The sequence below is a fragment of the Thalassophryne amazonica genome, chromosome 7, assembly GCF_902500255.1.
Source record: "Thalassophryne amazonica chromosome 7, fThaAma1.1, whole genome shotgun sequence".
Lineage (NCBI taxonomy): Eukaryota > Metazoa > Chordata > Actinopteri > Batrachoidiformes > Batrachoididae > Thalassophryne > Thalassophryne amazonica.
This window is the reverse complement of record NC_047109.1, coordinates 99,898,420-99,926,371: the sequence shown is the minus strand read 5'-3', so window position 1 is coordinate 99,926,371 and position 27,952 is coordinate 99,898,420. Positions and strand designations below refer to the sequence as shown.

Sequence of the window (27,952 nt, the reverse complement as noted above, 5' to 3'; positions counted from 1 at the left end):
CGAGGCTTACCGTGACACAGTGAGCATCTCTCCAACAGCAGTCAGAGAGAGGAGTAATCCATCAAATGTGAAAATCCATCAAATCCATCAAGCGTGAAATGGTAATTCCGTATCAGAATCCACATCAATACTTTCATACAGTAGCTTAAATTCACCCATTTTGGCGGTGGCGGCACACAACTTTCTCTCACTCTGAGCTAACAGCTAGCAGCACACAGCTGGCACATTGACAAATTGTGCATCTCAACAGTTCCGCGTCCTGACAATACTGCACATGTGCAGTTGCGTGCGCTTGCGTTGTTGTGTGTGCATGCACTGTTGCGCGCGGAGGACAGGAATGACATTCAACTAATGACATCTCAACAGAACACTGGTCTGGGCATGGAGTAATACATCTTTGGCACTGTTCCACAGATATTTATACGCCTGATATGTCATACGATTAACCAATCAGATTTGCGGAAAAATATGTAATTGGATTATAATTTTTTTCTGTGTTCATGTGGAATGAACGAACAGAGGGGAACCCCACTTCCCAGTGCCTATTTACATGGACTTGCATATTTAAATAGGGGAATGGAGAGGGAGGAGTTTGGTACATCTGCATGTGCGCTCAATTCCACGGAACGTGCTTAGATCCATGTGTATGCACACTTTGATACGTCTGGATATTTTTGTGCTTACGTCAGTTTCTGGGTTTTAGTGTAAGCCGTTTTTCAGCAGGAAATCCATGCAATTCTTTGTACATGAGGCCTACATTTTGAGGGGAATTTTCCAAAGGGATACATGTGGACTGGGCATAGTTTGCGGGGTCCACATAAAGCAAAATTCTATGTGCAAAAACTACCAAAGCCTGATGAGCTAAGGTCAGTACCTCAGGAAGATTTTAGCAAAATTGATCAATGCGTGGCAAATAGAATTTATGAAAGCTTACATGAGACAGAATACCATAATAATTTGGCTGAAGGTTCTGGTAAATCCCCCCGATGTCCCATAGACCAAATTAAGACAGGGAATTGGCTAAGATGGGTATATAACTGTACACAGTTGTTACAGATTCCAACCATTAAAGGGACCCTTCAAGCATGGCAGGAAGGAGTTAGACGTAGTAAGGACCACGTCCTTACTACGTGGTCCCACATAGTGCCATTTGTTGGTGATGCTTTGATAATGCTTGAGGAAGGATATGCCTTCAAGAGAAGTCTATGCGAAGGACGAGAAGTTGTCGGTTACGAATGGTTGGGACCCAATCGGATTTACAATAATGGTACATGTGAATCGCCTGCAGAACATTGGTTGAGCTGTGGAAAAGGAAGAGGTCGGCATGAATGTTCTTGGTGGGAAAGAACGCAAATAATAGCTGGAGGAATCATCACCACTTTCCGGAGAAGACCGGAGAAGTCATTAAAGAAGGTCTCGAAGTGGTGACTGGTTGGATTGGACATTTGTTTGGATATCTTTGGCCCTATCTGTTAATCATAATAGGACTTATTATTGCTGCAGTGATTGGATATGTTTTGTTAAAAGGAAGTTTCGCAGCCGCCCTGCGCTTGTGTGGGAGGAGCACACAACGCAGTGATATGGAGCCCCTCCTCCGTTACGGGAGGAGCGATGAAGCCTACAAAGCCCGACGCCGAGACACGCCCTGTTCATTCTAACTTGGGGGAGTGAAGGAAGAAGAAGCATCTACATAACAGCGTACAAACTTAAGGAGATAAGTAAAAAGAATAAGAGAGCACAATGTCCAACAATACTGGCGGCATAAATGACACCATCTTCAAAGTGAGTAGAGTGGAGTTTATTGCACTACTGTTAATATGGCTGCTATACTGCTGTGTCGGCCGTTGGGACTTACGACAACCACTGCGAATAGTAACGCTACTACATGGATGTGTCAGATTGGCAATCATCAATCTGCACTACGGTCAGAGTGACTTAGGGTTGTCTTTATTCATAACTCACGTCCTCGGTCGCTTTACTCTCCAGTTTGACTGTTGGGGAATATGGCAGTACACATCAATTACAATTTGGATGGTGATAGATATGACAGCAATCTTTTACGCCCCGGCAGTGATAGCTGACATTGTGTGTGAAGCTGTGATGGCCTTGACCCTATTGGCGTACATAGCTACGTTAACTGGAGCCATACAACGCAGGAAACCCTGGCTCTACAAACTTGGACTTATCATAATTTGGGCCTTAGGATGGGGAATGTTATCAGCTTTATACTGGCTGTCCATGGTTAGTCAACTACTCCTGCTGTTATGGTTTACGACCTATGATGCTTGCTTCCCGCGTACGGCTCCTTCAGCTACAGCGGGAATGACAACGTCACCACAGTCCCACTCTCCTACGGTGATCATGAGGCGACTCTGGCGTACATCTGAATAATCCCGACGAACACTTTTGCTTGCTTGCAATATACTAGTTAAAAGACTAATGTTTCGTCTTACACTATAGGGGGGATATAAGATGTATTCATTGTCAAGCCACCCTGGAACAAGCGCTGTACTTCTGGGAGAAAACACCGACTCTGTGGTGCCCGACGTGTTACGGCAACAACTTCCCTGTTCAAGTGGCACGGGGAATAACGGGACGGAAGGATACTTCTTTTCTGCCCCAGGTACCAACAGCAGCATACTTAAAAATTGAGATCGAGGCAGACATGATCTGGCATTCTCTCTTGATTGATCAAATACGAGCTGACACTATAGTGTCTCCAGAGGGATATATGTATTGCCCCGTGTTTACCAAAATGTGGATGTATCCTACGGGAATAAGATTCTCCACAGCTCATCTTGCCGATGGCCGGATCGTAGCCATTGGTCCTTCATTACCACCAGTTCCACGTTCATCTCCACAGCGCTCTGCGGAGGTTGGGGTGCAAACCGAGGATATGAACTGGTGTTTGGAGGCCCTCACGCAAGTGTTCCTGGACGAACACCTTCAACAGCCCGAGCCTGAGGATATTCTCGCTGAAGCTTCACCTCAAACAAAGGATACATCACCACATCCATCTACACCAGTCACATCGTGTTATACACCCGTCACCCCCACTTCACCATGCGCACCATCGTTCCCTGACGGATTATCATCTCAGGAATATGAGGCAAATCCGTCTCCATTGGGATTACCATCACAATCACCACTACTGGACGAGCAGCCTTCTGACGGCGACGGCAATCTGCAGGTGGGCGGAGAGGAGTACGTGGTGCTGGATGAGGGTCGTTCAACTCCAGCTCCTCCTGTTCTGTCTCCAATGGTGGATGAAAAAGAAGTGCTCACCCTTCATCTTGTCGACGGCGACGAGGATGTTTTTATGGAAGTATAGAGAGATCGGCGGAGCTTCAAGTCATGGAGGGGGTGTCAGGAAAGATGACTTTAAGCTTGCTTTCAGCTTGTTTTCATCTTGGAATATAATACGTGCCATGGAATTAATATACATGCTGCTGGATTAAACTGCACGGTGTTTGGTACCTTGCAGGAGTAAGTGAGGTCATACCGGACTTTTCCATTGTAAATGGGGAGGCCCACGGAATGAACTCGGTGGTGAAGACGAGGGAATATGTCTATGAATGATTCTAACATGACAAGTATGATCAAATGAAGTATTAACGTGTTAAAATTAAGAGTTGATTAGAAAAAGTATGTTACAAATAAGTGAAATGAATGATTATATGAGTTGTTTTTCATAAAGAGTGCAGAGTCAGAGAAAAAGAGGAAGTGAAGAAGATGTTGCAAGTGGGGCAAGAAAAGCTGATGTTAAACAACTGATCAAATGATTAAGATGTTGGTAAAAATTAAATGAATAATAAGGAATGAAAATGTTTGTATATGATCATATGAATTGTTTTTATGTGAAAGAGAGTTGTAATGAAATGATTGAATATGATTGATGTGATTCTAAAGAAATGATTTAAAAGAATGAATTCTCAGAAAAGCTGAAGTGTTAACAGAAAAGAGGAACTTGAGAAATACGTTACTGGTAGGGGCTGCGGGGATTTCCAGTAAAAGTAGAAGGAGAAGGGAGGAGGTTTTGAGTCAACAGCGTCCCCATGGTAACCAAGATGATCTGAGGACAAGAAGAGTCAAGCACATATATAAACTGTGAAACACCAGAAAACGGGGTTATTCTTCCAGGGAGAGGTGCTGTTGCCACTACTCCCCTGCTACGAGGAGATCACAAGACTTGACCATCTTGTGAGCAGCAATTGGAATCGTGGAGTGAGAGGACTGGAGCCATAGAAGATCATTTGAGAGAGATTTCAACTCCCGCTCAGGCCGTCCAGTCGGCCTAGCAGAACAACGGAGAGTAACCACTGGCCTTAAGTCTGAGTGGGGAATGTTCAACGATTTCTCTCTCAAGGAACATCATCGCATACCAGAATGGATTAGATCAACTTTTGGTTGATTGAAGACGGAATAAATTCTTATGTGGATTAACTTCCTGAAGGATTACAACATCACACAAGGATCGTGGTCAGCTAACAATTAATAGCTGATGAAGAGGAAATCAAGTTCATCGAGCTGGGGACCCTAATATCAAAAACCTCCTTCCCTCACTCCTAGAAAAAATTGTTAAGAAGTCAATCCAGTCCCAGTCAAAGTAAGATCAGTCAGAATTATTGAATTAAAAGCAAAAATCTCTGCCAATCATTATTCTAATTATACCTGAATTACTGTTGTGAAATTATCACCATATAATGTATGTTGATTATGTTATTGGCACTTGCAAAACCTGCAATAAATTTCCAAGCATGCAGTTAAAGTGTTAAGGCTCGGACATTGGATTATTGATGCTTCTTAAGGTGTAAAAGTTAAAGTTTATTGGGTGTACAACATCAAAAAGGCTCTAAAAGGTTAGTCTGGTTTTTTAATGAAAATAACACATCCTGGGGGCTCGCTGTACGAGTCACTAAATTCAATATCTAGCAACATTCCAAGAGCCCTGATCCACAAGAGGAGAGCTGCTGTTAACGGGCGTGGCCGGTTCGTATCCTGGTTCCTGAGAAGGCTATTCGACCGGGGTGTGAGATCAGCTTCAGCGGGGTGGACGTCCGGATGGAGGCAGTGAGCAGCTAGACGAATCTCCTCGCCACCAGCTTGAACAGCCTTTGTGCAGCCCTGCCGGGTAATACCCGTGGAGACACGAAGGTCGGACCCCAGAGAGCTGGTTTTTACACAAACACACTCATCGGAGGGTGAGCGTGTGCCGTGTATCTAAAAAGCGGGATCTGACAGGCCCCAGTTCATCTCCAAAAACTAATCACTTGTTACCAGTGCCTAAATATATATCCACAACAAAACTCTGTGATTAAACCTGCCACACATTACATACAAAGCAGTTGGGACTTATTAACAAAACATAGTTCTGAATCAAAGTAATGCAGAAACATATTTCAGTAGAACCGCAGATCACTGCACCCACATTACAGTGTGCATCTTTACCCACACAGTGAAGGTTGAGCAGGAGCTGTGTACTGTGCGCAGTGTCACACAGGTTCTCTCGGATGCAGAACACCATACTACTTGTGTGCATGTGTGTGAGAGAGAGAAATTCTACTGTGTACACAAAATATACAATTATTTAGTCCAGTAGCTGAAGAGGGCCAAGGGGATGCCCACACTTCACCTGGCTGTGGCAGATAGATGGCTGTTTTAGAGATGTGGAAATGGACCATTTGTCTGCCTGGGTGGTTGCCACCCCAGACCCAAGGCAAGTCCGTGGCGTTGAGGATGTGATGAAGCACAGCACCAGTGCATGCTCAAAGACTTGCTCCTGTTGCAAATGTGTCCATCTGTGTGCGGCTCTCTATGAGTCTCCACTTGTACCATTAACATCGATATAACACAATGCAATGCACATTATGTTGCAATACGAGAAATGTTGCAATGCAGAACTACTGAGGATAAATGAAAAGCTGTGTTGCAGTCTGATCTCACCAAGATGCATGATCAGAATGGAGGTGCTGAACACGCTGTAACACAACTACAAGCCAAGCAAACCATACATCATGGTGTTGTGAGTGGCCGGCTTTAAACTGTCCACAGACAGACAGGAACCACATTAACTGAGGCGATCCATACACCTCCTCCCAGAAGAGACAAGGATCAATAACAGCTGAGGAAAAAAACAAAAAGGCTTCAGCAGAAGTCTGTAGTCTGTATGTATGCCTCCAAAGGAAAAGGGAAACTCCACCAACATAGAGAATGTAGTGTCACACTCATGCACTCAAACTATAAATGATGTAAAGTTTCTATGGTAAAATTGTGTGAAACTATTAAAGGTGTACCGGCTCTTTAAAAAAAGCTTTGCAAAGCATACTCAGTCACATGAACAGGGCTCATTTCAAGTTATGCGGGTCACAGTGTTGTGATGGATCCATTCTTACAGGAAAGGCAAGACATTCTTTTCCATACAAGTCATCAACTTCTGTAACTCCCAGCAAGCATACAGTGAGGCAACCACACACATGAATACACGTACGTGCACGCAGGAGCATGTACACGCACACGCTCGTGGCCACACATACAGACAGTTGCTGCCTTTAGGAAAATCACCTTCTCTGCTTTGACCTCCACGACTGCACTGACAGCTGACTGAGGCAATGTTTCAAACCTCACGCAGGTGTTTTATGTTTTGAACCAAAGCAGGAAAAACAGCTTGTCATCAAATCAAAGATGACGAACAAAAATCCTGAGAGGAAAGACTTCCAGACCTCACTTGTTAAAATATAGATTACTTGCAGCCATTTGTTTTCTAAATCATAACACAGAAAAGCCTTCTTCCTCCACATTCACGTGGAGGAGATGTGGCACCTGCTCAAATGATTCGGGAGCTGATATTTTCGGTTGAGGAAACTTCGGCACTCATCAAACCCACTAATCATTTAGTGAGTGGTTTTGGTACCAACGGTACCATAGCAAGACGGTCACGTTTTTCTTAAGCTGTGTTATTCCTGGTGTTTTGTGTAAATAAATATGAGGTGTGGGCTGACAAAAATCTTGATGGTGCAGTCGTGTGCTGTCATGAAGCCTTGACAAAGACCCACATTCGGCTGCACTGTAATGTTGGAAACTGATTAAACAGCGCTACCAGTTAGATCAGGTGGGTTTCGCCTCCACGCACAGCCTCAGCTCCGAAACCACTCTCCTTGACAGGGGTTGGACCTTATTCTTCTCTGGAGTTGCCCAGGGTGTGAGGCGCCAGGTGGGTGTGGGGATACTCACGAGTCCCCAGCTGAGCACCGCTACATTGGAGTTTATCCTAGTAGATGAGAGGGTCGCCTCCCAGCACTTTCAGCTGGCGGGGGAATTCTGACTGTTGTTTATGCGTATGCACCAAAGAGCAGTTTGGCGTATTCGGCCTTCTTGGAGTCCCTGAAGGGAGTCTTCTATGGGCCTCCATTCTTCTGCTGGGGGACATCAACACACATGTAGGCAATGACAGATGACAGATGATTAGGAGGAACAGCCTCCCTGATCTAAACCCAAGTGGTCGTTTGTTATTGGACACATGTTCAAACATAAAGATGCTCATAAGTGTACATGGCACCAGAGCAGCCTACATCAACGGTCAATGATTGATTTTCTGAATGTATCATCTGATCTGAGGCCGCATGTTTTGGACACTCGGGTGAAAAGAGGGGCAGAGCTGTCAACTGATCACCATCTAGTGGTGAGTTGGATCAGAGGGTGGAGAGGACTTTGGAAAGATCTGGTAAGCCCAAATGGATAGTGCAGGTGAACTATCAATGTCTGGAGGAGCCCACTGTCTGACAGATCTTCAACTCACACCTCTGGCAGATCATATCTAACATCCCTGTAGAGGCTGGGGAGCACTGAACCAGAATGGGCAATGTTCAAAGCATCCATTTCTGAAGCTGCAGTGTCCTGAAGGTCTTAGGTGCCTCAAGGGGCGGCAACCCTCGAATGCCATGGTTCTCAGCAGGAAACCGATGCCTACTCCGGGTAGGGAATGAGGTCTTGCCCCAAATGAAGGAGTTCAAGTACCTTGGGGTCTTATTCATGAGTGAGGGGACAATGGAGCATGAGATTGGCTGGAAAAACAGCGCAGCAGGGAAAGTATTGCATTAACTGTACCGTAATGTTGTGACTGAGCCAAAACGCAAAGCTCTTCATCTACTGGTCAATCTTCGTTCCTACTCTCACCTATGGTCATGGGGGTTGGGTCATAACTGAAAAAACTAGACTGCGGATACAAGCAGCCAAAATAGGGTTTCCTCAGGAGGGTGGCTGATGTCTCCCTTACAGATAAGGTGAGAAGCTCAGTCATCTGTGAGGAACTTGGAGTAGAGCCATTGCTCCTTCATGTTGAAAGGAGCCAGCTTAGGTGGTGCGGGCACGTGGTAAGAATGCCTCCAGGGTGCCTCACTAGGGAGGTGTTCCAGGTATGGCTAACTAAGAAGAGACCTCAGGAAGACCCAGGACAACATGGAGAGATTATATCTCGACACTGGCCTGGGAACACCTTGGTATCCCCCAGAGAGAGGTTAATGTGTCCCGGGAAAGGGAAGTTTGGGGTCCCCTGCTGGAGTTGTTGGCCCCACGACCCGATCCTGGATAAGCATTTGAAGATGAGTGAGTGAGTGAGTGAGTTCAACAGTGTATCAGAATGAAATGAACCCAAATGAAACTAAGAGAACTCAGGAAACCTCACCCTTTTATGGTAAATGATAAATTGTAAATGGACTGCATTTATATAGCGCTTTTCCATCTGCATCAGATGCTCAAAGCGCTTTACAGTTATGCCTCACATTCACCCAGATGTCAGGGTGCTGCCATACAAGGCGCTCACTACACACCGGGAGCAATTTTATAACTTCATCAGTTCAGTTTTATGGTTTGGAGAAAAGGTTTTGGTAGCATAACATGTATGATAGTTGTGCTGTATACACTGCGTGTTTGCAACCAAAATGGCCAGCCAAATTCAAGCTTTTACTGTGTGTGTTGTCTTAAAGGGTCATTATGTGCAAAATTGTTTTTAATGCATATTTGCTTATCACACATGATCAGGGATTCATGCTAAACATCCTCAAAAATTACACAATTCTGAGTATTCATGTAAGACATTTTCATGAACAACGTGTGCCTTAAATGGCTCTTATTAGTCTTCTGAGAGTTTTCTGTTTTTAAGATTCATAATTACAATTTCTGCAGGGGTATTTTTGGCTAGAACATTTAATAACTTTTTTAAAATGCCTGATGAATTATATTAATCTGCTGATAAAGATTATGGTGTAATAACCCCTTTAATAGAGTTTGTTCATCTTCCAAAAAGGATGAGGAGAAAAACACTGCATAATCCTTCATATGTGCATGTGTTCTTGTGTGTGCACATGTGTTTAGATGACCTTTCTGCAGATCCCTGACAAAGGCACTAAATAATAAATTCCTCCAGGTCCGGGTCATGAAGAAGAGATGCTGTACAGTCTGATGTCAGAATGTGTCTGAAGCAGGAATATTAACTTCTCATACTGTATGTAGGTCATTTGTTTTCTTGCTTTTTTATGCACCTTTGGGCTACACTAATTACCTCAGTCAGTGTCATCACATATTTGTTTGTTTTGTAGCAGGATTACTTAAACTGATGAAATCCGATGAAAGAGTCGGGCCTGGCTGGTAATAGGTACAGTGGTGTTCGGATAGTAGAGCCACAACATTTTAAAATAACTCTCTCAAGACAGGGTGCTTCGGGCCTTTCTTTGCAGCCACTGAGTGCAGCAGGTGAGTTCACTGATTACCATCACTTTGAGTAGATGGGATGAGTTCATCAGTGAAATCACCTCCAAGTATTCACACCCTTTGCTCAATACTCAGGTCCCTAACCTTCTTTTAAGAAAGACTTCCCTGCATCTGGGAAAAACATCAGTCACAATAAGATGTTCAGGGTTCTCTTATAAGGCAGCCACACTAACAAGAACCCCCACCAGGCCAGAAATACAAAGGATCAGGAAAGTATTCACAGGACTTCTCTTTTTCCACATTTTGTTAAGTTACAGCCTTATTTCAAAATGGATGAAAATCATTTTGTCCTAAGAATTCTACACACAATACCCCAGATCGATAGAGATCGATAGACGGATCGGTGCAGCATCTGCAGTGATGCGGTCGCTGTATCGGACCGTTGTGGTGAAGAGAGAGCTGAGTAGGGGGGCAAAACTCCCAATTTACCGATCGATCTACGTTCCGATCCTCACCTATGGTCATGAGATTTGGCTCATGACCGAAAGAACGAGATCACGAGTACAAGTGGCCGAGATGAGTTTCCTCCGCAGGGTGGCTGGACGCTCCCTTAGAGATAGGGTGAGGAGCTCGGTCACTCGGGAGGAGCTCGGAGTCGAGCCGCTGCTCCTGCACATCGAAAGGAGTCAGTTGAGGTGGCTCGGGCATCTTTTCCAGATGCCCCCTGGACACCTCGCTGGAGAGGTGTTCCGGGCACGTCCCATTGGGAGGAGGCCCCGGGGAAGACCCAGGACACACTGGAGGGACTACATCTCTCGGCTGGCTTGGGAACGCCTTGGGATTCACCCGGAGGAGCTGGGGGAGGTGTGTGTGGATCGGGAGGTCTGGGCGGCTTTGCTTGAGCTGCTGCCCCCGCAACCTGACTCCGGATAAAGGGGAAGAAATGGATGGATGGAAATGGATGATTAAAAAAATCCAAAAGAAACCAAATGTACATAAGCATTCACAGCCTTTCCTCATTACTTTGTTGATGCAACTTTAGCAGCAATTACAGCCTCAATTGTCCATGAATATGATGCCACAAGTTTGGCTCACCTATCTTTGGCAGTTTTTCCCATTCCTCTTTGCAGCACCTCTCAAGCTCCATCAGGTTGGATGGGAAGCGTCGGTGCACAGCCATTTTCAGATCTCTCTCTCTCTCTCTCTCTCTCTCGCAGATCTCAGATGTTTAATTGGATTCAGGTCTGGGCTCTGGCTGGGCCACTCAAGGACATTCACAGAGTTGTCCTGAAGCCACTCCTTTGATATCTTGGCTGTGTGCTTAAGGTCATTGTCCTGCTGAAAGATGAGCCATTGCCCCAGTCTGAGGTCAAGAGCGCTCTGGAGCAGGTTTTCATCCAGGATGTCTCTGTATATTGCTGCATTCATCTCTCCTTCAATCCTGACTAGTCTCCCAGTTCCTGCTGCTGAAAAACATCTGATGCTGCCACCACCGTGCTTCACTGTAGGGATGATGCCTGGTTTCCTCCAAACATGACACCTGGCATTCACGCCAAAGAGTTCAATCTCTGTCTCATCAGACCAGAGAATTTTGTTTTCCATGGTTTGAGAGTCCTTCAGTCCTTCCTTTTGGCAAACTCCAGGCCTGCAGTCATGTGCCTTTTATTAAAGAGCGACTTCCATCTGACCACCTGATTAGTGGATTGGTGCAGAGATGATTGTCCTTCTGGAAGGGTCTCCGCTCTCCACAGAAGAATGCTGGAGCTCTGACAGAGTGACCATCAGGTTCTTGGTCACCTCCCTGACTAAGGCCCTTCTCCCCCGATCGCTCAGTTTAGATGAGCAGCAAGCTCTAGGAAGAGTCCTAGTGGATCTGAACTTCTGCCATTTATGAATGATGGAGGCCACTGTGCTCATTGGGACCTTCGAAGCAGCAGAAATGTTTCTGTACCCTTCCCCAGATTTGTGCCTCGAGACAATCCTGTCTCAGAGGTCTACAGACAATTCATTTGACTTCATGCTGGGTTTGTGCTCTGACATGCACTGTCAACTGTGGGACCTTAAGTAGACAGGTGTGTCTTTCCAAATCATGTCCAATCAACTGAATTTACCCCAGGTGGACTCCAATTAAGCTGTAGAAACATCTCAAAGATGATCAGTGGAAACAGGATGCACCTGAGCTCAATTTTGAACTTCATGGCAAAGGCTGTGAATACTTATGTACGTGTGATTTGTTAGTTTTTAAACTTTTGCAAATTGGCAAAAATCTGAAAAAAAACAACAAAAAAACAAAAAAAACAAAAAAACTTTTTTTTACATTGTCATTTTGGGGTGTTGTAGAATTGTTTGGAAAAAAATTAATTTCATCCATTTTGGAATAAAACTATAACATAACAAAATGTGGAAAAAGTGAAGCGCTGTAAATACTGTCTGGATGCACTGTATAACAGCATCAGAGGATCTCTACTTACATATTATCAATGATAATAACTGTGAAATGAAAGTGTATTTTTTGTTAACATTGTGCTCAGACTGCAATGCTGCCATGCAAGGCGCTCACTAGACAACAAGAGCAACTAGGGGATTAAGGACTTTGCCCAAGGGCCCTTAAGGCGGGCTTACACTGTGTGAGTTTTGGCCCTTTTTCAGCCGATTTTTCACTCGTGCGAGAATTTTTTGGATCCTGCCGAGTTTCAGCTTAATCGTGCGTCCTGCATCGTGCAGTCTACATGGAGTAACGAGCTGCGTTTAACATCTCACGACCACCTCCCGATCGGGAATCGTATGATCGCATGAAAATCAAACCTGTTTGATATTTTGGTCGGCCGTCGTGACTCGTGAGGGTTCCGCGCTGTTGAAGCAGCACTACAAACGTCTACGCGCTGATTACCTTGCGCACTGTCCATGAGCAAACACCGGAGAGAGCAAACAGTGATCTCATGTAAAGTTTTGTGTTTTTTTTATTGCGTTCCCTCGCAATAACCTAATATCATATTAAAGGTCATGCCTATCAGCGTGCACAGTGAGTGGAATCAGGTGGGGGAGACTGAACGTATATGCACACGCGCGCGTGCACACACACACACACACAAACAGCAGACAACAACAGGATTTACGACAGATGAGGGAGTAAGTTGCTACAGCTTGCACAGCTGTATGACTTCGTATGAAATATAGTTTATTTATACAACAATGTAAGTAGCAACACCTGTTACGAATGTTTTCTTTTTTAACGTACTCTTGTGAAACATGTTGCTGTCTGCTGTGTGTGCGCGCGCGTGCATATGCGCTCAGTCTCCCCCAACCTGATTTCACTCACTGTGCGCGCTGATAGGCATGAAATAATTTTTTTTTAAAAAGAAAAAAAGCTTCCGACGTGTGGTTTTTGAATGTACAATGTGAGCAGTCAGCTCGCATCAAAGCATCGGGCCGTACAGTGAGAGAACATGAATCGTGCGCTCTGAACTTTTAACCCCTGCGGTTTTGTCGCACAGTTTGAGCTGGAGCCATGTACAACGATTGAAAATATCGTACAGTGTATGCCCAGCTTTAGTGATTTTCCGGTTAGGCTGGGATTTGAACCGAAGATCCTCTGGTCTCAAGCTCAACACTTTAACCACAAGACCATCACTTCCCCTATTCAATTCATTTTTTTGAAACTTTAAAAGTTTTAGTGTCAAATGAAATAATACTAAAATGACTCCTTTATCATATATTTAAAACAAGCTTTGAAATTTGATTATGTCATTTCAGTGGAAATTGCTTAAAATCCTCCGGTCATAAAGGGTTAATTCAGGTAACCTCTGCAGCACCTCACCATCAAACTCCATTAACTCATGATGGATGCTAATGATGTTCCCAGGCCAGGCCGAATATATAATCCCTCCAGCGTATTCTGAGTCTCCAGGATCAGATGTCACAATATCTCATACAGTTTCCCTATCCTGCAAAGAAAAAAAAAATCCTCCTAACCTTCCTTACAAAGCTTGTTTTGGATCTTAGATTTGATTCTTTCATTTGCTGTCACTTTGACATGTTCGACTAAATCAAATTTGCTCATAAAAAGATGACTATGAACGTATTATCCAGAATCACACAAGTTTTTTTCTCCTTTTTGTCATGATAACAAGGCATCAACAAGGAAACAACAACGCTTTGCTCATTATGTTAATTAAGACTGATCCCTCATAAAACAACCAATTGTTTAAAGGTTAAGTGAAGTGGATCACATCAGACTGTCACCATTTAGGGCCCCTTCACACAGAGTACCAGTAAGTACAAATCAGGGTGAATCACGGTGGAACAGCTCGTATGGGCGAACCACGAAAACATCGAGCTGACGGGCAAGCATGAACGATGCCGCTGTGATGGTTTTGTGCACGCGGGAACGAGCAGCTGTGCGATGTGAAAAAAAAAATACATGCTGCGACAGTTTCATGCATGCGGGAACACAGTGCGAGCGCCTGCAGCACATGTAGCCACATCGCACAGCTGCTGTAAAAAATAAAAAATGCATGCCACCCACGGGATTCGAACCTGCAATTTCCAAATGCTCTGATTGCCAGCCAGAAAGGTTACCACTGAGCTACCATCGCTGTCCTGTAAAAGGTGCGGGAAAATGCCTGATATCAAGAAGGACATGGATGTATTAAAAAATACAACCACACACCATATAAAAACACCACATTTTATTGAATCCCTCTTATCAACTGGGCAATACAAGTATGATCCGTCTGCTCCTCTGTAGATGACCCCTGGACACAGACGTACAGTCATGAAATGACATGAATAAGAAGCAGGGTGTTATGTGTCGGACGCAGGACGGAGAACCGACCAGCGTTTGAAGGACCCAGTATAAAATAAGCAGAGCACGGTACAAAGGATAACAAAATTTAATGACATAACAGTGCGTGCTAAATACAACAAATGAGTGCGCGGTCTGGCGAGGTGGAGATGACGGTGTGCTCCCAGCAGCACAAACGGTCCGGAGCCAGAAACAGTTCGGACCCAAGGATCCCGCCGACACCCCCCAGGTGGCCGCGACAAACCGAGTCTGTGAAAGAAGAAATCATCATGTGAGTCCACACTCCACACACAGAGAGACCGCTCAAAGGTGTACATAAACAGCAAACACGTCCTGGCTTAATTACTAATCAGCTTCCCACCCTGCAGGCATGGAACACCCTGTTCACATACTCAAACTGCAGTGGAAGCTGATTAAACGACTAACATAACAGCTCAATATAATAAGGTGTGAAGGACACCACATTTACTGACTGTACTAATGTTAGTCACAAAACCTAACGTACCTCAGGAAGTGTGCTGACGAGCATGAGACCTCACCCCCTCCTCTTTCACAGACCATGACATCAAACCTGGACGTTCTCTGCATCCATAATGATGAGATGGCTCTCAAGACGACGATCTCACCCGTCTGGTCACAAGGTCGAGTCTCTGGCAAATACACACTGTGTACTCCAGACTTAAATGCCACCATGCTCCAATCCGTGTAGATGCACCACAGCTGTGAGTCCTGACGAGCTGCACTTGATCAGCCTCAGGTGATCAGGGTGAGGTCCTGATAATTCAGCCACACAGCCACTCAGTCCTAAATGCGTGCCACCTGGAAGGAAAAACAAAAGACAGCACAGAAGACAGAAACAAAAGGCAGCCAGGCCCCCCCAGCCATACAACAGCACCCCACCCTCACGGGAAGCCTCCCGGCGACCACACAAACCTGGCCCAGGAGAAACACCCCCCTCCAGGGACCATGGCTGGAAACCATATCTGCATTCATCTTCCAACAGAATTTTCATCTAACAGAACGGTTAATGTCTTCTCCTCTGGCTGCATCTTTTCCTTTGTTTCTGTCAGTCAATTAGCACAGGTGTGGCCAGGAGTTCTTGTACCTGTGCGGTCAGCCTTTGTCCAACTATGTTTACAGTCTGATTAGTCATAAAACAAAAAAGACAAACACAAACAACCAAACCACCACCCCCCCCCCCCCTCCCCAGAAGACCGTTCCATCAAACCCCGGGAAGAGGAGAAAAGAAAAACAACCCAAGCTCAAGCTTGCAAATAAAAACGCTAACACCCCCCCCCACCCCCCCCGACGACATGTAGGGACCAACACCCCCCAGAGGACATCCCGCCAGCTCCAGGAGTAATAACCACAGCCGAGGTCCCTCTGGGATCCAAAGTCACCCACGGGGGCTCCCAGCGCCTCCCAGAGGACCGTTCCATCAACCCCAGGAGACGCCCCCCCTCATGACCAATGGACCCAGCCCCGGCCGTCTATGGCTAGATGGACCCACAGCCCTTTTCCCCCCCAGAGGACATCACCGTCACACCCTGAGGGCGGAAACTGGGGGGAAAAACAAAAGGAGAAAAAAAAAGAACAAACAAACAAAACAACCCCAGCCCCACCCCCTCGGCGCAGTGGAAACTGGAAGCACGTCCAGCGTCACCAACCATGACTATACCCCAGAAGTCAACCGGGAGGAGTGGAACAGCGGTTATGGCAGACGGCACAAAACGACGCCACCCCTCCGACTTCCAAACCAGCCACCAGCTGCGGGTATATTCCACTGCCCCAAACCTCAGCCACGCCGATGGCAGACGGCTCAAAGGCGCGCTGAAGCCGGAGGTGGAACAGGGAATCAACAAAAAAAAACAACACACCAAACCCCCCCCTCCCCTACCAGGTGCAGAGGTTACCTGGGAAACGCCCAGCATAACCAAACTGCACCACTCCAGCAACGCCGACAACCTACGGCTCACACGGCTCGAGCCAGAGGAGAAGAGAGGGAATAAAAAAAAAAAACCCAAACCCCCCCTCCCCCTCCCGGGTGCAGAGGTTACCTGGGAAACGCCCAGCATAACCAAACTGCACCACTCCAGCAACGCCGACACGGACGGCTCACACGGCTGGAGCCAGAGGAGAAGAGAGGGAATAAAAAAAAATACCCCAAACCCCCCCTCCCCCTCCCGGGTGCAGAGGTTACCTGGGAAACGCCCAGCATAACCAAACTGCACCACTCCAGCAACGCCGACACGGACGGCTCACACGGCTGGAGCCAGAGGAGAAGAGAGGGCAAAACAAAAACAAAAAAAAGAAAAAAGAAAAAAAAAACAACAACCCAATTACCCCCCCATCACCCCCCAGAGGACCATCCCATCAAACCCTGGGAGGTGAAACCAAAAGAAATAAAAAGAAAGACTAACAGACTAACATAAAGTGACTTGGGTCCTTCTTTATGCTCCAGACAGAACTGCAGGGTCACGACCCCAGACACTAATAGTGTAAAAAAAAAATCCCACACAAAAACCAACTCAAAAAACACCCACAAAAAATGAACCAACACAAAACTAATAAGTGATTTATACCGTCAAGCTCAAACAAATGGAACACACCTGTTCCACCTTAAGAGCTATGACGGTAATGTGACTCAGTTACCAACAGAGGGAGCCAAAGTGCTAAAAATAAACACCCCTTTGGTAACAGAGAAAACAAACCCATGCTGCTTTTTTTTGTGCGCAGCTATGTGTAACACAACCAAACTGTGATTCAACTAAATTACGCCGGAGCTGAACAACAGACGCAGTAGCTATCTTTACCCGGGGAAACGGGGCTACAACTGTAACACAGGAAGCACAGCGACCCGTGCCACCGAGCTCCGCCGTGCGCGTTCACCCATTACAGACACACTCTTGCAGCTCCCGTTTAAACCTCTTATCCGGTCGAAGTGTGACGCGAAGCCGTCGCCAGTCACACTCCACCACGACCCACGGATAAGGCACAACACAGGAACACGGCTGCAAGAGCGCTCAAATCAGTATTCAGTAATGGGTTCTCAAACACGCACCATCCGGGCGGAGAGCACCCGCAACTGATCCGGATAACTTCTGAACGTCTGCTTCCGCCTTCCCGGCGCGGTACCGTCTCTGCTACCGCTGGGTCCGTGATGGTTGGCCAGAGACTACTGTTATGTGTCGGACGCAGGACGGAGAACTGACCAGCGTTTGAAGGACCCAGTATAAAATAAGCAGAGCACGGTACAAAGGATAACAAAATTTAATGACATAACAGTGCGTGCTAAATCATTTTGAAATGGATGCCTGCAACATGTTTCAAAAAAGCTGGGAGGGGCAACAAAAGACTGGGATGATGAATGCTCAAAGAACACCTGTTTGGAACATTCCACGGATGAACAGGTTAATTGGAAACATGTCAATGGCATGATTGGGTATAAAAGGAGCATCCCCAAAAGTCTCAGCCGTTCACAAGCAAAGATGGGGCGAGGTTCACCACTTTGTGAACAACTGCATGAAAAAATAGTCCAACAGTTTAAGAACAATGTTTCTCAATGTTCAATTACAAGGAATTTAGGGATTCCATCATCTACAGTCCATGATATAATCAGAAGATTCAGAGAATCTGGCGAACTTTCTACACACAAGCGGGAAGGCCAAAAACCAACACTGAATGCCGGTGACCTTCGATCCCTCAGGTGGCACTGCATTAAATACTGACATCATTGTGTAAAGGATCATACCATGTGGGCTCAGGAACACTTCACAAAACCATTGTCAGTTAACACAGTTCGTCACTACATCTACAAGTGCAAGTTAAAACTCTACCATGCAAAATGAAAAGCCATACATCAACAACATCCAGAAACACTGCCGCCTTCTCTGGGCTGGAGCTCATTTGAAATGGATAGACGCAAAGTGGAAAAGTGTGCGGTGGTCTGATGAGTCCACGTTTTTGGAAATCATGGATGTCGTGTCCTCCAGACAAAAGAGGAAAAAAACCATCCAGATTGTTACCAGCGCAAAGTTCAAAAGCCAGCATCTGTGATGGTATGGGGGTGTGTTGCCCATAAGATGTGTAAGTTGCCCAAGCCATGGGCAACTTACACATCTGTGATGGCACCATCAATGCTGAAAGGTACATCCAGGTTTTGGATCAACACATGCTGCCATCCAAGCAACGTCTTTTTCAGGGACGTCCCTACTTATTTCAGCAAGACAATGCCAAGCCACATTCTGCACGTGTTACAACAGCGTGGCTTTGTAGTAAAAGAGTGCAGGTACTAGAGTGCCCTGCCTGCAGTTCAGACCTCTTGCCCACTGAAAATGTGTGGCGCATTATGAAGCGCAAAATACGACAACGGAGACCCCGGACTGTTGAACAACTGAAGTCGTACATCAAGCAAGAATGGGAAAGAATTCCACTTACAAAGCTTCAACAATTAGTGTCCTCAGTTCCTAAATGCTAATTGAGTGTTGTTAGAAGGAAAGGTGATGTAACACAGTGGAAACATACCACTGTCCCAGCATTTTTGAAACGTGTTACAGGCATCTATTTCAAAATGAGCAAATATTTGCACAAAACAATAAAGTTTATCAGTTTGAACATTAAATATCTTGTCTTTGTGGTGTATTTAATTGAATATAGGTTGAAGAGGATTTGCAAATCATTGTATTCTGTTTTTATTTCCATTTTTCACAACGTCCCAACTTCACTGGAATTCGGGTTGTAATTGCAATAGATGAAAACGATCACAATTCAGCCATGATTTTGAAAAGGCAAATGAAGGATTGTGCTTATCCTTGAGAGCAGATGATTAAAATATCAAGATGTGCCGCAGTCACCCATAGGAGCTGTAAAACAATGCAAATGCACATCAGGAGCAATTTGAGGATTAACCCTCTGGGGCCGATCAAGCTTTACTAAATTATAAACAACTTTTGAATGAGATAGAAACTTACTGTTTTTTTTTTTTTTGCTGAAAGGTTAACTCCGCGGATGTTCGAGCCAGCCATCGGCCAACTTTGTACTCCTCATAGAAGCTGTGTGATGACGTGCGCAATGTGAGTGTCCAATCGGAATTGGTTCACCGTCACATAGTTTTCCAAAATTCCAATCGTAGGGCAGATTTACCTCACGTGAAAAGCCAAAGGTCATTTTCAGGAATGATATGTTACTAGTTGGCCCATTTGAATAGCCCCCTGGGTGCTCCAATGAGTACATACTATTAGTACATACTCAGTGTGCCCTGCACCATTATGCACAGCAATCAGTGAAAGCAGGAGCAGACAGAAAGCCTCTGATGACAATCTCACGTGCTCAAACAAAGAGTGTGTAACGATCAGGATTGCTCCACTAGTTTGCATGTGAATGTTACCAGATAACTCTGTTGATTTCTCTGAAGATCTATTTAAATCTATTTAAGCATAAAAATTCAAAAAGAAAAAAATAATATAGCACCTTCAACTGCACCACAGACTAAAACAGTTAAATGTGGTCTATTAAACATTAGGTCTCTCTCTTCTAAGTCCCTGTTGGTAAATAATATAATAATTGATCAACATATTGATTTATTCTGCCTAACAGAAACCTGGTTACAGCAGGATGAATATGTTAGTTTAAATGAGTCAACGCCCCCGAGTCACACTAACTGTCAGAATGCTCGTAGCACGGGCCGGGGCGGAGGATTAGCAGCAATCTTCCATCCCAGCTTATTAATTAATCAAAAACCCAGACAGAGCTTTAATTCATTTGAAAGCTTGTCTCTTAGTCTTGTCCATCCAAATTGGAAGTCTCAAAAACCAGTTTTATTTGTTATTGTCTATCGTCCACCTGGTCGTTACTGTGAGTTTCTCTGTGAATTTTCAGACCTTTTGTCTGACTTAGTGCTTAGCTCAGATAAGATAATTATAGTGGGCGATTTTAACATCTACACAGATGCTGAGAATGACAGCCTCAACACTGCATTTAATCTATTATTAGACTCTATTGGCTTTGCTCAAAAAGTAAATGAGTCCACCCACCACTTTAATCATATCTTAGATCTTGTTCTGACTTATGGTATGGAAATAGAAGACTTAACAGTATTCCCTGAAAACTCCCTTCTGTCTGATCATTTCTTAATAACATTTACATTTACTCTGATGGACTACCCAGCAGTGGGGAATAAGTTTCATTACACTAGAAGTCTTTCAGAAAGCGCTGTAACTAGGTTTAAGGATATGATTCCTTCTTTATGTTCTCTAATGCCATATACCAACACAGTGCAGAGTAGCTACCTAAACTCTGTAAGGGAGATAGAGTATCTCGTCAATAGTTTTACATCCTCATTGAAGACAACTTTGGATGCTGTAGCTCCTCTGAAAAAGAGAGCTTTAAATCAGAAGTGTCTGACTCTGTGGTATAACTCACAAACTCGTAGCTTAAAGCAGATAACCCGTAAGTTGGAGAGGAAATGGCGTCTCACTAATTTAGAAGATCTTCACTTAGCCTGGAAAAAGAGTCTGTTGCTCTATAAAAAAGCCCTCCATAAAGCTAGGACATCTTTCTACTCATCACTAATTGAAGAAAATAAGAACAACCCCAGGTTTCTTTTCAGCACTGTAGCCAGGCTGACAAAGAGTCAGAGCTCTATTGAGCTGAGTATTCCATTAACTTTAACTAGTAATGACTTCATGACTTTCTTTGCTAACAAAATTTGAACTATTAGAGAAAAAATTACTCATAACCATCCCAAAGACGTATCGTTATCTTTGGCTGCTTTCAGTGATGCCGGTATTTGGTTAGACTCTTTCTCTCCGATTGTTCTGTCTGAGTTATTTTCATTAGTTACTTCATCCAAACCATCAACATGTTTATTAGACCCCATTCCTACCAGGCTGCTCAAGGAAGCCCTACCATTATTTAATGCTTCGATCTTAAATATGATCAATCTATCTTTGTTAGTTGGCTATGTACCACAGGCTTTTAAGGTGGCAGTAATTAAACCATTACTTAAAAAGCCATCACTTGACCCAGCTATCTTAGCTAATTATAGGCCAATCTCCAACCTTCCTTTTCTCTCAAAAATTCTTGAAAGGCTAGTTGTAAAACAGCTAACTGATCATCTGCAGAGGAATGGTCTATTTGAAGAGTTTCAGTCAGGTTTTAGAATTCATCATAGTACAGAAACAGCATTAGTGAAGGTTACAAATGATCTTCTTATGGCCTCGGACAGTGGACTCATCTCTGTGCTTGTTCTGTTAGACCTCAGTGCTGCTTTTGATACTGTTGACCATAAAATTTTATTACAGAGATTAGAGCATGCCATAGGTATTAAAGGCACTGCGCTGCGGTGGTTTGAATCATATTTGTCTAATAGATTACAATTTGTTCATGTAAATGGGGAATCTTCTTCACAGACTAAAGTTAATTATGGAGTTCCACAAGGTTCTGTGCTAGGACCAATTTTATTCACTTTATACATGCTTCCCTTAGGCAGTATTATTAGACGGTATTGCTTAAATTTTCATTGTTACGCAGATGATACCCAGCTTTATCTATCCATGAAGCCAGAGGACACACACCAATTAGCTAAACTGCAGGATTGTCTTACAGACATAAAGACATGAATGACCTCTAATTTCCTGCTTTTAAACTCAGATAAAACTGAAGTTATTGTACTTGGCCCCACAAATCTTAGAAACATGGTGTCTAACCAGATCCTTACTCTGGATGGCATTACCCTGACCTCTAGTAATACTGTGAGAAATCTTGGAGTCATTTTTGATCAGGATATGTCATTCAAAGCGCATATTAAACAAATATGTAGGACTGCTTTTTTGCATTTACGTAATATCTCTAAAATCAGAAAGGTCTTGTCTCAGAGTGATGCTGAAAAACTAATTCATGCATTTATTTCCTCTAGGCTGGACTATTGTAATTCATTATTATCAGGTTGTCCTAAAAGTTCCCTAAAAAGCCTTCAGTTAATTCAAAATGCTGCAGCTAGAGTACTGACGGGGACTAGAAGGAGAGAGCATATCTCACCCATATTGGCCTCTCTTCATTGGCTTCCTGTTATTTCTAGAATAGAATTTAAAATTCTTCTTCTTACTTATAAGGTTTTGAATAATCAGGTCCCATCTTATCTTAGGGACCTCGTAGTACCATATCACCCCAATAGAGCGCTTCGCTCTCAGACTGCAGGCTTACTTGTAGTTCCTAGGGTTTGTAAGAGTAGAATGGGAGGCAGAGCCTTCAGCTTTCAGGCTCCTCTCCTGTGGAACCAGCTCCCAATTCAGATCAGGGAGACAGACACCCTCTCTACTTTTAAGATTAGGCTTAAAACTTTCCTTTTTGCTAAAGCTTATAGTTAGGGCTGGATCAGGTGACCCTGAACCATCCCTTAGTTATGCTGCTATAGACGTAGACTGCTGGGGGGTTCCCATGATGCACTGTTTCTTTCTCTTTTTGCTCTGTATGCACCACTCTGCATTTAATCATTAGTGATCGATCTCTGCTCCCCTCCACAGCATGTCTTTTTCCTGGTTCTCTCCCTCAGCCCCAACCAGTCCCAGCAGAAGACTGCCCCTCCCTGAGCCTGGTTCTGCTGGAGGTTTCTTCCTGTTAAAAGGGAGTTTTTCCTTCCCACTGTAGCCAAGTGCTTGCTCACAGGGGGTCGTTTTGACCGTTGGGGTTTTACATAATTATTGTATGGCCTTGCCTTACAATATAAAGCGCCTTGGGGCAACTGTTTGTTGTGATTTGGCGCTATATAAAAAAATTGATTGATTGATTGCATAAAGCACTGTTTACCATATCAATGGACAAAAAAATGCACAGACCATTTTGTATATATTGTTTAAAATGTGCATTTGTGTTTATTGTTTGAACCTTTCTGTTGAACAGTCTTTCACACAAGACCTCAAATTACCTTTATAAAGTGTCAAAACAGTTGCTTATTATAGGTTGCTGTGTGTTTTGAATAAATGCGTGTGGAAAATTATTTTTCGCTTTATTTTTTCCTTGCCTATTTTTGATTGTAAACCTTTATTAAACATAAAACAAAACAAAAAAACATATATATTCTGAAAGCACAGGCTGTCCTGAAAAAAAAGAGACATAAAACTTGATTGTGGGATGCAGGGAGAGCTGTCAACAGCAATAATAAAACATTTATGCCAGGTGAGTGAACTGTCCAAAAAATGCCCTTGGACCCCAGAGGGTTAAAGACCTTGCTCAAGGGCACCTTAGTGATGATAATAAAGATGAGACACGTGCTTTTCTTTTATCTTTCACCAGCTAAATTCCAGAGGTGGGACAAAGTCACCATTGAGTCACTCTCAAGTCATTAATCAGCAAGTCCCAAGTCAAGCATCAAGTCATAATGAATGAATGAATGAATGAATGTTTGTAAGCTGACTTGAGACTTGACTTGGGACTTACTGATTGATGACTTGAAAATGACTTGACAGTGACTTTGTCCCACCTCTGCTAAATTCATCCAGTCAGTAATGAGATTGAACATACAACATTCCAGTCACAAGACAGGATCTCTTAAGGTGCCTTGACACTTGCAAGAATTTCATCCACGCACTTACACACACTCTGCCATACAGGAAAGTAAACTCGTCGCAAACTGTTGTAAACTGTTTTTGAAATTTTGAAATGTTCAAAATCTGTCACACATTAATTATGTGACCTTCAAGTGACAGGCAGCTCATCAGATCGATTAGAACGAGATGTTAAATCTATCATAAACATAATTTTACAACTGCTCATAGGAAGGAATGAACATGGAACTGTTTTACCAAGTCATTGCAATATTACAAATAATGACCTTTTAGATTGGTACCTCTGCCAAGGAGGTTATGTTTTCGGTCGCGTTTGTTTGTTTGTTTGTCTGTCTGTCAGCAGGATAACTCAAAAAGTTGTGAACGGATTTTGATGAAATTTTCTGGAGTGGTTGGAAATGACAAGAGGAACAAGTGATTAAATTTTACTGGTGATCCAGATCACGATCCGGATCCTGATGCTAACGCGTAAACATGTCTATGGCATTTTCAATGCTAAAAGTTAGCATTAAGCAGTTGCAGCTGTCATCACGTTCGGGTGCATTTGTTTTCAAATTGTAATATTTCTTAAATTTATTTTTGTTTATAGAAATTTTGTGAAGTGGTTGGAAATGACAAGAGGAACAAGTGATTAAATTTTAGTGGTGATCCGGATCATGATCCGGATCCCAATGCTAACGCGTTAGAATGTCTATGGCATTTTCAATGTTAAAAGTTAGCATTAAGCAGTTGCAGCTGTCATCACATTCGGGTGCATTTGTTTTCAAATTGTAATATTTCTTAAATTTATTTTTGTTTATATATTAATAATCTAATGAGTATTATATACAATTTTAGAGAAAGAGACAAAAAGAAAGAGATCACTGTGCCAAGGAGGGAATCTCTTTAGGGTCAGTGACCCTATTGAGGCTTTTCAGGTTTCAAATCACGCAAAACCTCGGAGAGGTCGCCGCGCTGCGAGATCTCAGTAACACTGAGAACTGCATTGATACGCTCTGATCACGCTTCACTTTAACCGCTGCACGCGGACAACACAATTAACATCGCAACATAAAACTATTTTTATATTGTGCCTAAAACTCTTGTGAATATATTCTCTGGGTTTTTAGACGTTGTTATTGCGTTTATTTAATGTAAACATTCGAGAATCACAGGCTGTCTCTCCGTTATTTTCAATGGGAGCTGCTGTGAGCTACGCTCGCTTCCTGTTCATGTCGTTCTGGGGGAAAGTGAAGTTTGCTCTTTAACGTCTTGATTATTGTTCTTTACAACACTGTTTGTCCTCTTTGTTCCAGATTATATATAATATGTCTGAAATTCGGTTTGTGCTTATTAAATTCCACGCAGATTAAACGTAGCAGACAGGGATTTTTTGTTATAATTGTTTTAGCAAGTTTTCAGGGTATCATACAGCAGTCTCTTATTAACGTGATGAAAAGCATAAAAAAATGACATTTTTGTAGTATAATATTTATTTACAATTGTCATCGTGTGGATTCTCTATGTTGTTTTGACTGCAGCGACTCTCTGGCACGCAAAGGATTATGGGATACGTGAAAACCCCGAATGGCCTTGTTTAGAGAAGTGTTTCATAAATGTTAAATAATACATATATTTGCAGTTTAGTTGAATAATAAATTGAATTTTGCCTCTTATTTGTTTTTGTCTATAAGCACATGCAATATCAATATCAGTGCTCAGATGACAGTAGCTTCTGAGAAAGGTGCAAGTTGCAATAAACTGTGATACCAAGCGCTAAGGATACATGCTATCCAGTCACAGCAGATGAAACTTTTTTCCTACTGAGCAAACATCATTGTTAGACTTTTTTAGGTTCAATGATTCCACAGCGTGTAGATGTTATGGCGTCAGTGACCCCATGGCCTTGGCGGAGGTTTGCACTCTGAGTGCTTCTAGTTCCAAATGCGTTCTCCACCTCATGAAGCGCACGAGAGAGAGAGAGAGAGAGAGCGAGAGAGAGAGAGAAATCTGTTATGAAATAAAGATTTTATATATGCAGTGTCCAGCACAGAAAGTGCGGCATCCAGCTGGGAACACAGTGGGTGTTATTTTCATGAAGTGTGCAAAATGCGTGCAAGTGTCAAAGCACCTTTACTCTCACACCAATAAGCAAGCACTGACACCTTACCTCAATTAATGTGCAAATTAGTATCCACATACCCGGTTTGGATGTCTGTGACCAACTGGCTATGAAGATGCTGAGTGGAATATGTATTTTTTAAAAAGAAAAGAAAAGAAAATATCTTACCGTATCTTAACTGTGCTGCAGTTGGTGCAGCAATGTCCAGCTGCCCTGGAAGAAAGGAGAATAAGAAAATATTATTTAAAAAAAAAAAAATCTGGCTCTTCTTTGGTCTGCTTTTCTTTTCAGGGAAAAAGTCATCATAAATGTCAGACAGACAAAAATGGCAAAGCCTGACACTCATGACCTTCTGGACACAGAAAAAGTAGGGATAGCCGACACAGGAAGAGAAAGGCGTGAGAGAATAAATGACAGCAATGTGAAAGATTAAAGAAAATCAGAGAAATGAGTCTTTGCTTTACTGCCAGTGCCACGTTAGCACAAAGATGCATGAAGACAACAGTGACAAATGATAGGATAACAATAACTCTGCTGCCAGTCTGGCACCAGAGGAGACCGATAACAATATGTATGTGAATAGTGACAAATTATCAGAGAAATGCCGGAAGAGAAATATAAACATTCTGCATCCTTTTCATGCTCAAAAACACTGATATTTTTCTGCTTTAACTCTCTGCTCAAGAAATCTGCATTTAGCCCCATTTGTTTTGCAAGTTCTAATTGGACACAAGCATGAATTTTGGCAGGGCTTTTTTGTGGCCCATGTGGATTTTTACAAAGTGTTTGACTCTGCTGATCAGGCTGCTTTGAGAAGGTTCCTAAGAATGTGCTAGATTCCCGTTAAGTTGCTGAACATCACAGTCAGTGTAGACATGAGCACTGTGAGTGCCGTGCAAAGAGAGAATCTTTGACTTCCTCCCAGGGAATTCTGGTGTTTGTCAAGGACTGTATTCTGGCTCCTAATCTGTATGGATTGGAGGGACCTGCATTCTGGATCATGGTCAGCGAAGGTGACTACAGAATTTGTCCAAGACATATTCTTTGCCTTGCAAATGTATCAACCCACTGATTTGTATTACAAAACAGCTGCAAAAATGATAATTTGTCTGAACAATATTGTATGCATAATAATGTATAAATATGGCTGTGATTCTTAAATGATTAACATGATATTTTTTGTTAAACCTCTTGATTAAACCCAAATGTCTGCACTACATTCACATTTTGATTATTTCATTTGAACTCCACTGTGATGGTGACACCTATATGGAAGCAAAATTACAAATATTGTGTCACTGTCCACATACTTATGGACCTTACTGTAAAATTACAATGTTGCCATATAAGATAAAGAGCACTAATATCCGTCAAGAATGAGAAATAAAATAATCAAACACTACTAAGACTCACTGAGCTGTGAAGTAACACAAGGACATGCTTGAAAACAAAAGTAATCCTGTTGTTTGTGGAGCGGAGACAGAATGAAGGGGATAATTTCCTTTGTGGGTTCAAAGAAATTGGATTAGTTTTAGTGAGGTCAGAAGAAATGCTGGGATCCACATAATGAAGTGTTTCCTATCAGCTACAGGTGATATTTTATCACTGCAGGTCAATTTAGATGAAAGCTGTTTGCCCTGACTAATGGGGAAACAGGTGATTGAAATTCCATTACTTCCTGGCTCCTCCACCACAACACTCACATACACAAGACTTCATTTACACCTACACTTTTAAGCTTAAAACTTAGCTTTTTGCATGCTAGGTTTGGAAAGCAGA

General features: G+C 43.3%; 1 protein-coding gene across 1 annotated transcript in view; it reads right to left on the bottom strand.

Moving 5' to 3' along the window:
* LOC117514673 (transmembrane protein 65-like) overlaps positions 1 to 27,952 on the bottom strand; it is a 165,103-nt gene that overhangs the window by 71,979 nt on the left and 65,172 nt on the right. Inside the window, exon 3 of the mRNA XM_034175242.1 lies at positions 26,342 to 26,386. Within this exon, the coding sequence (XP_034031133.1) occupies positions 26,342 to 26,386 (45 nt within the window). The remainder of the gene's footprint in view (positions 1 to 26,341; positions 26,387 to 27,952) is intronic.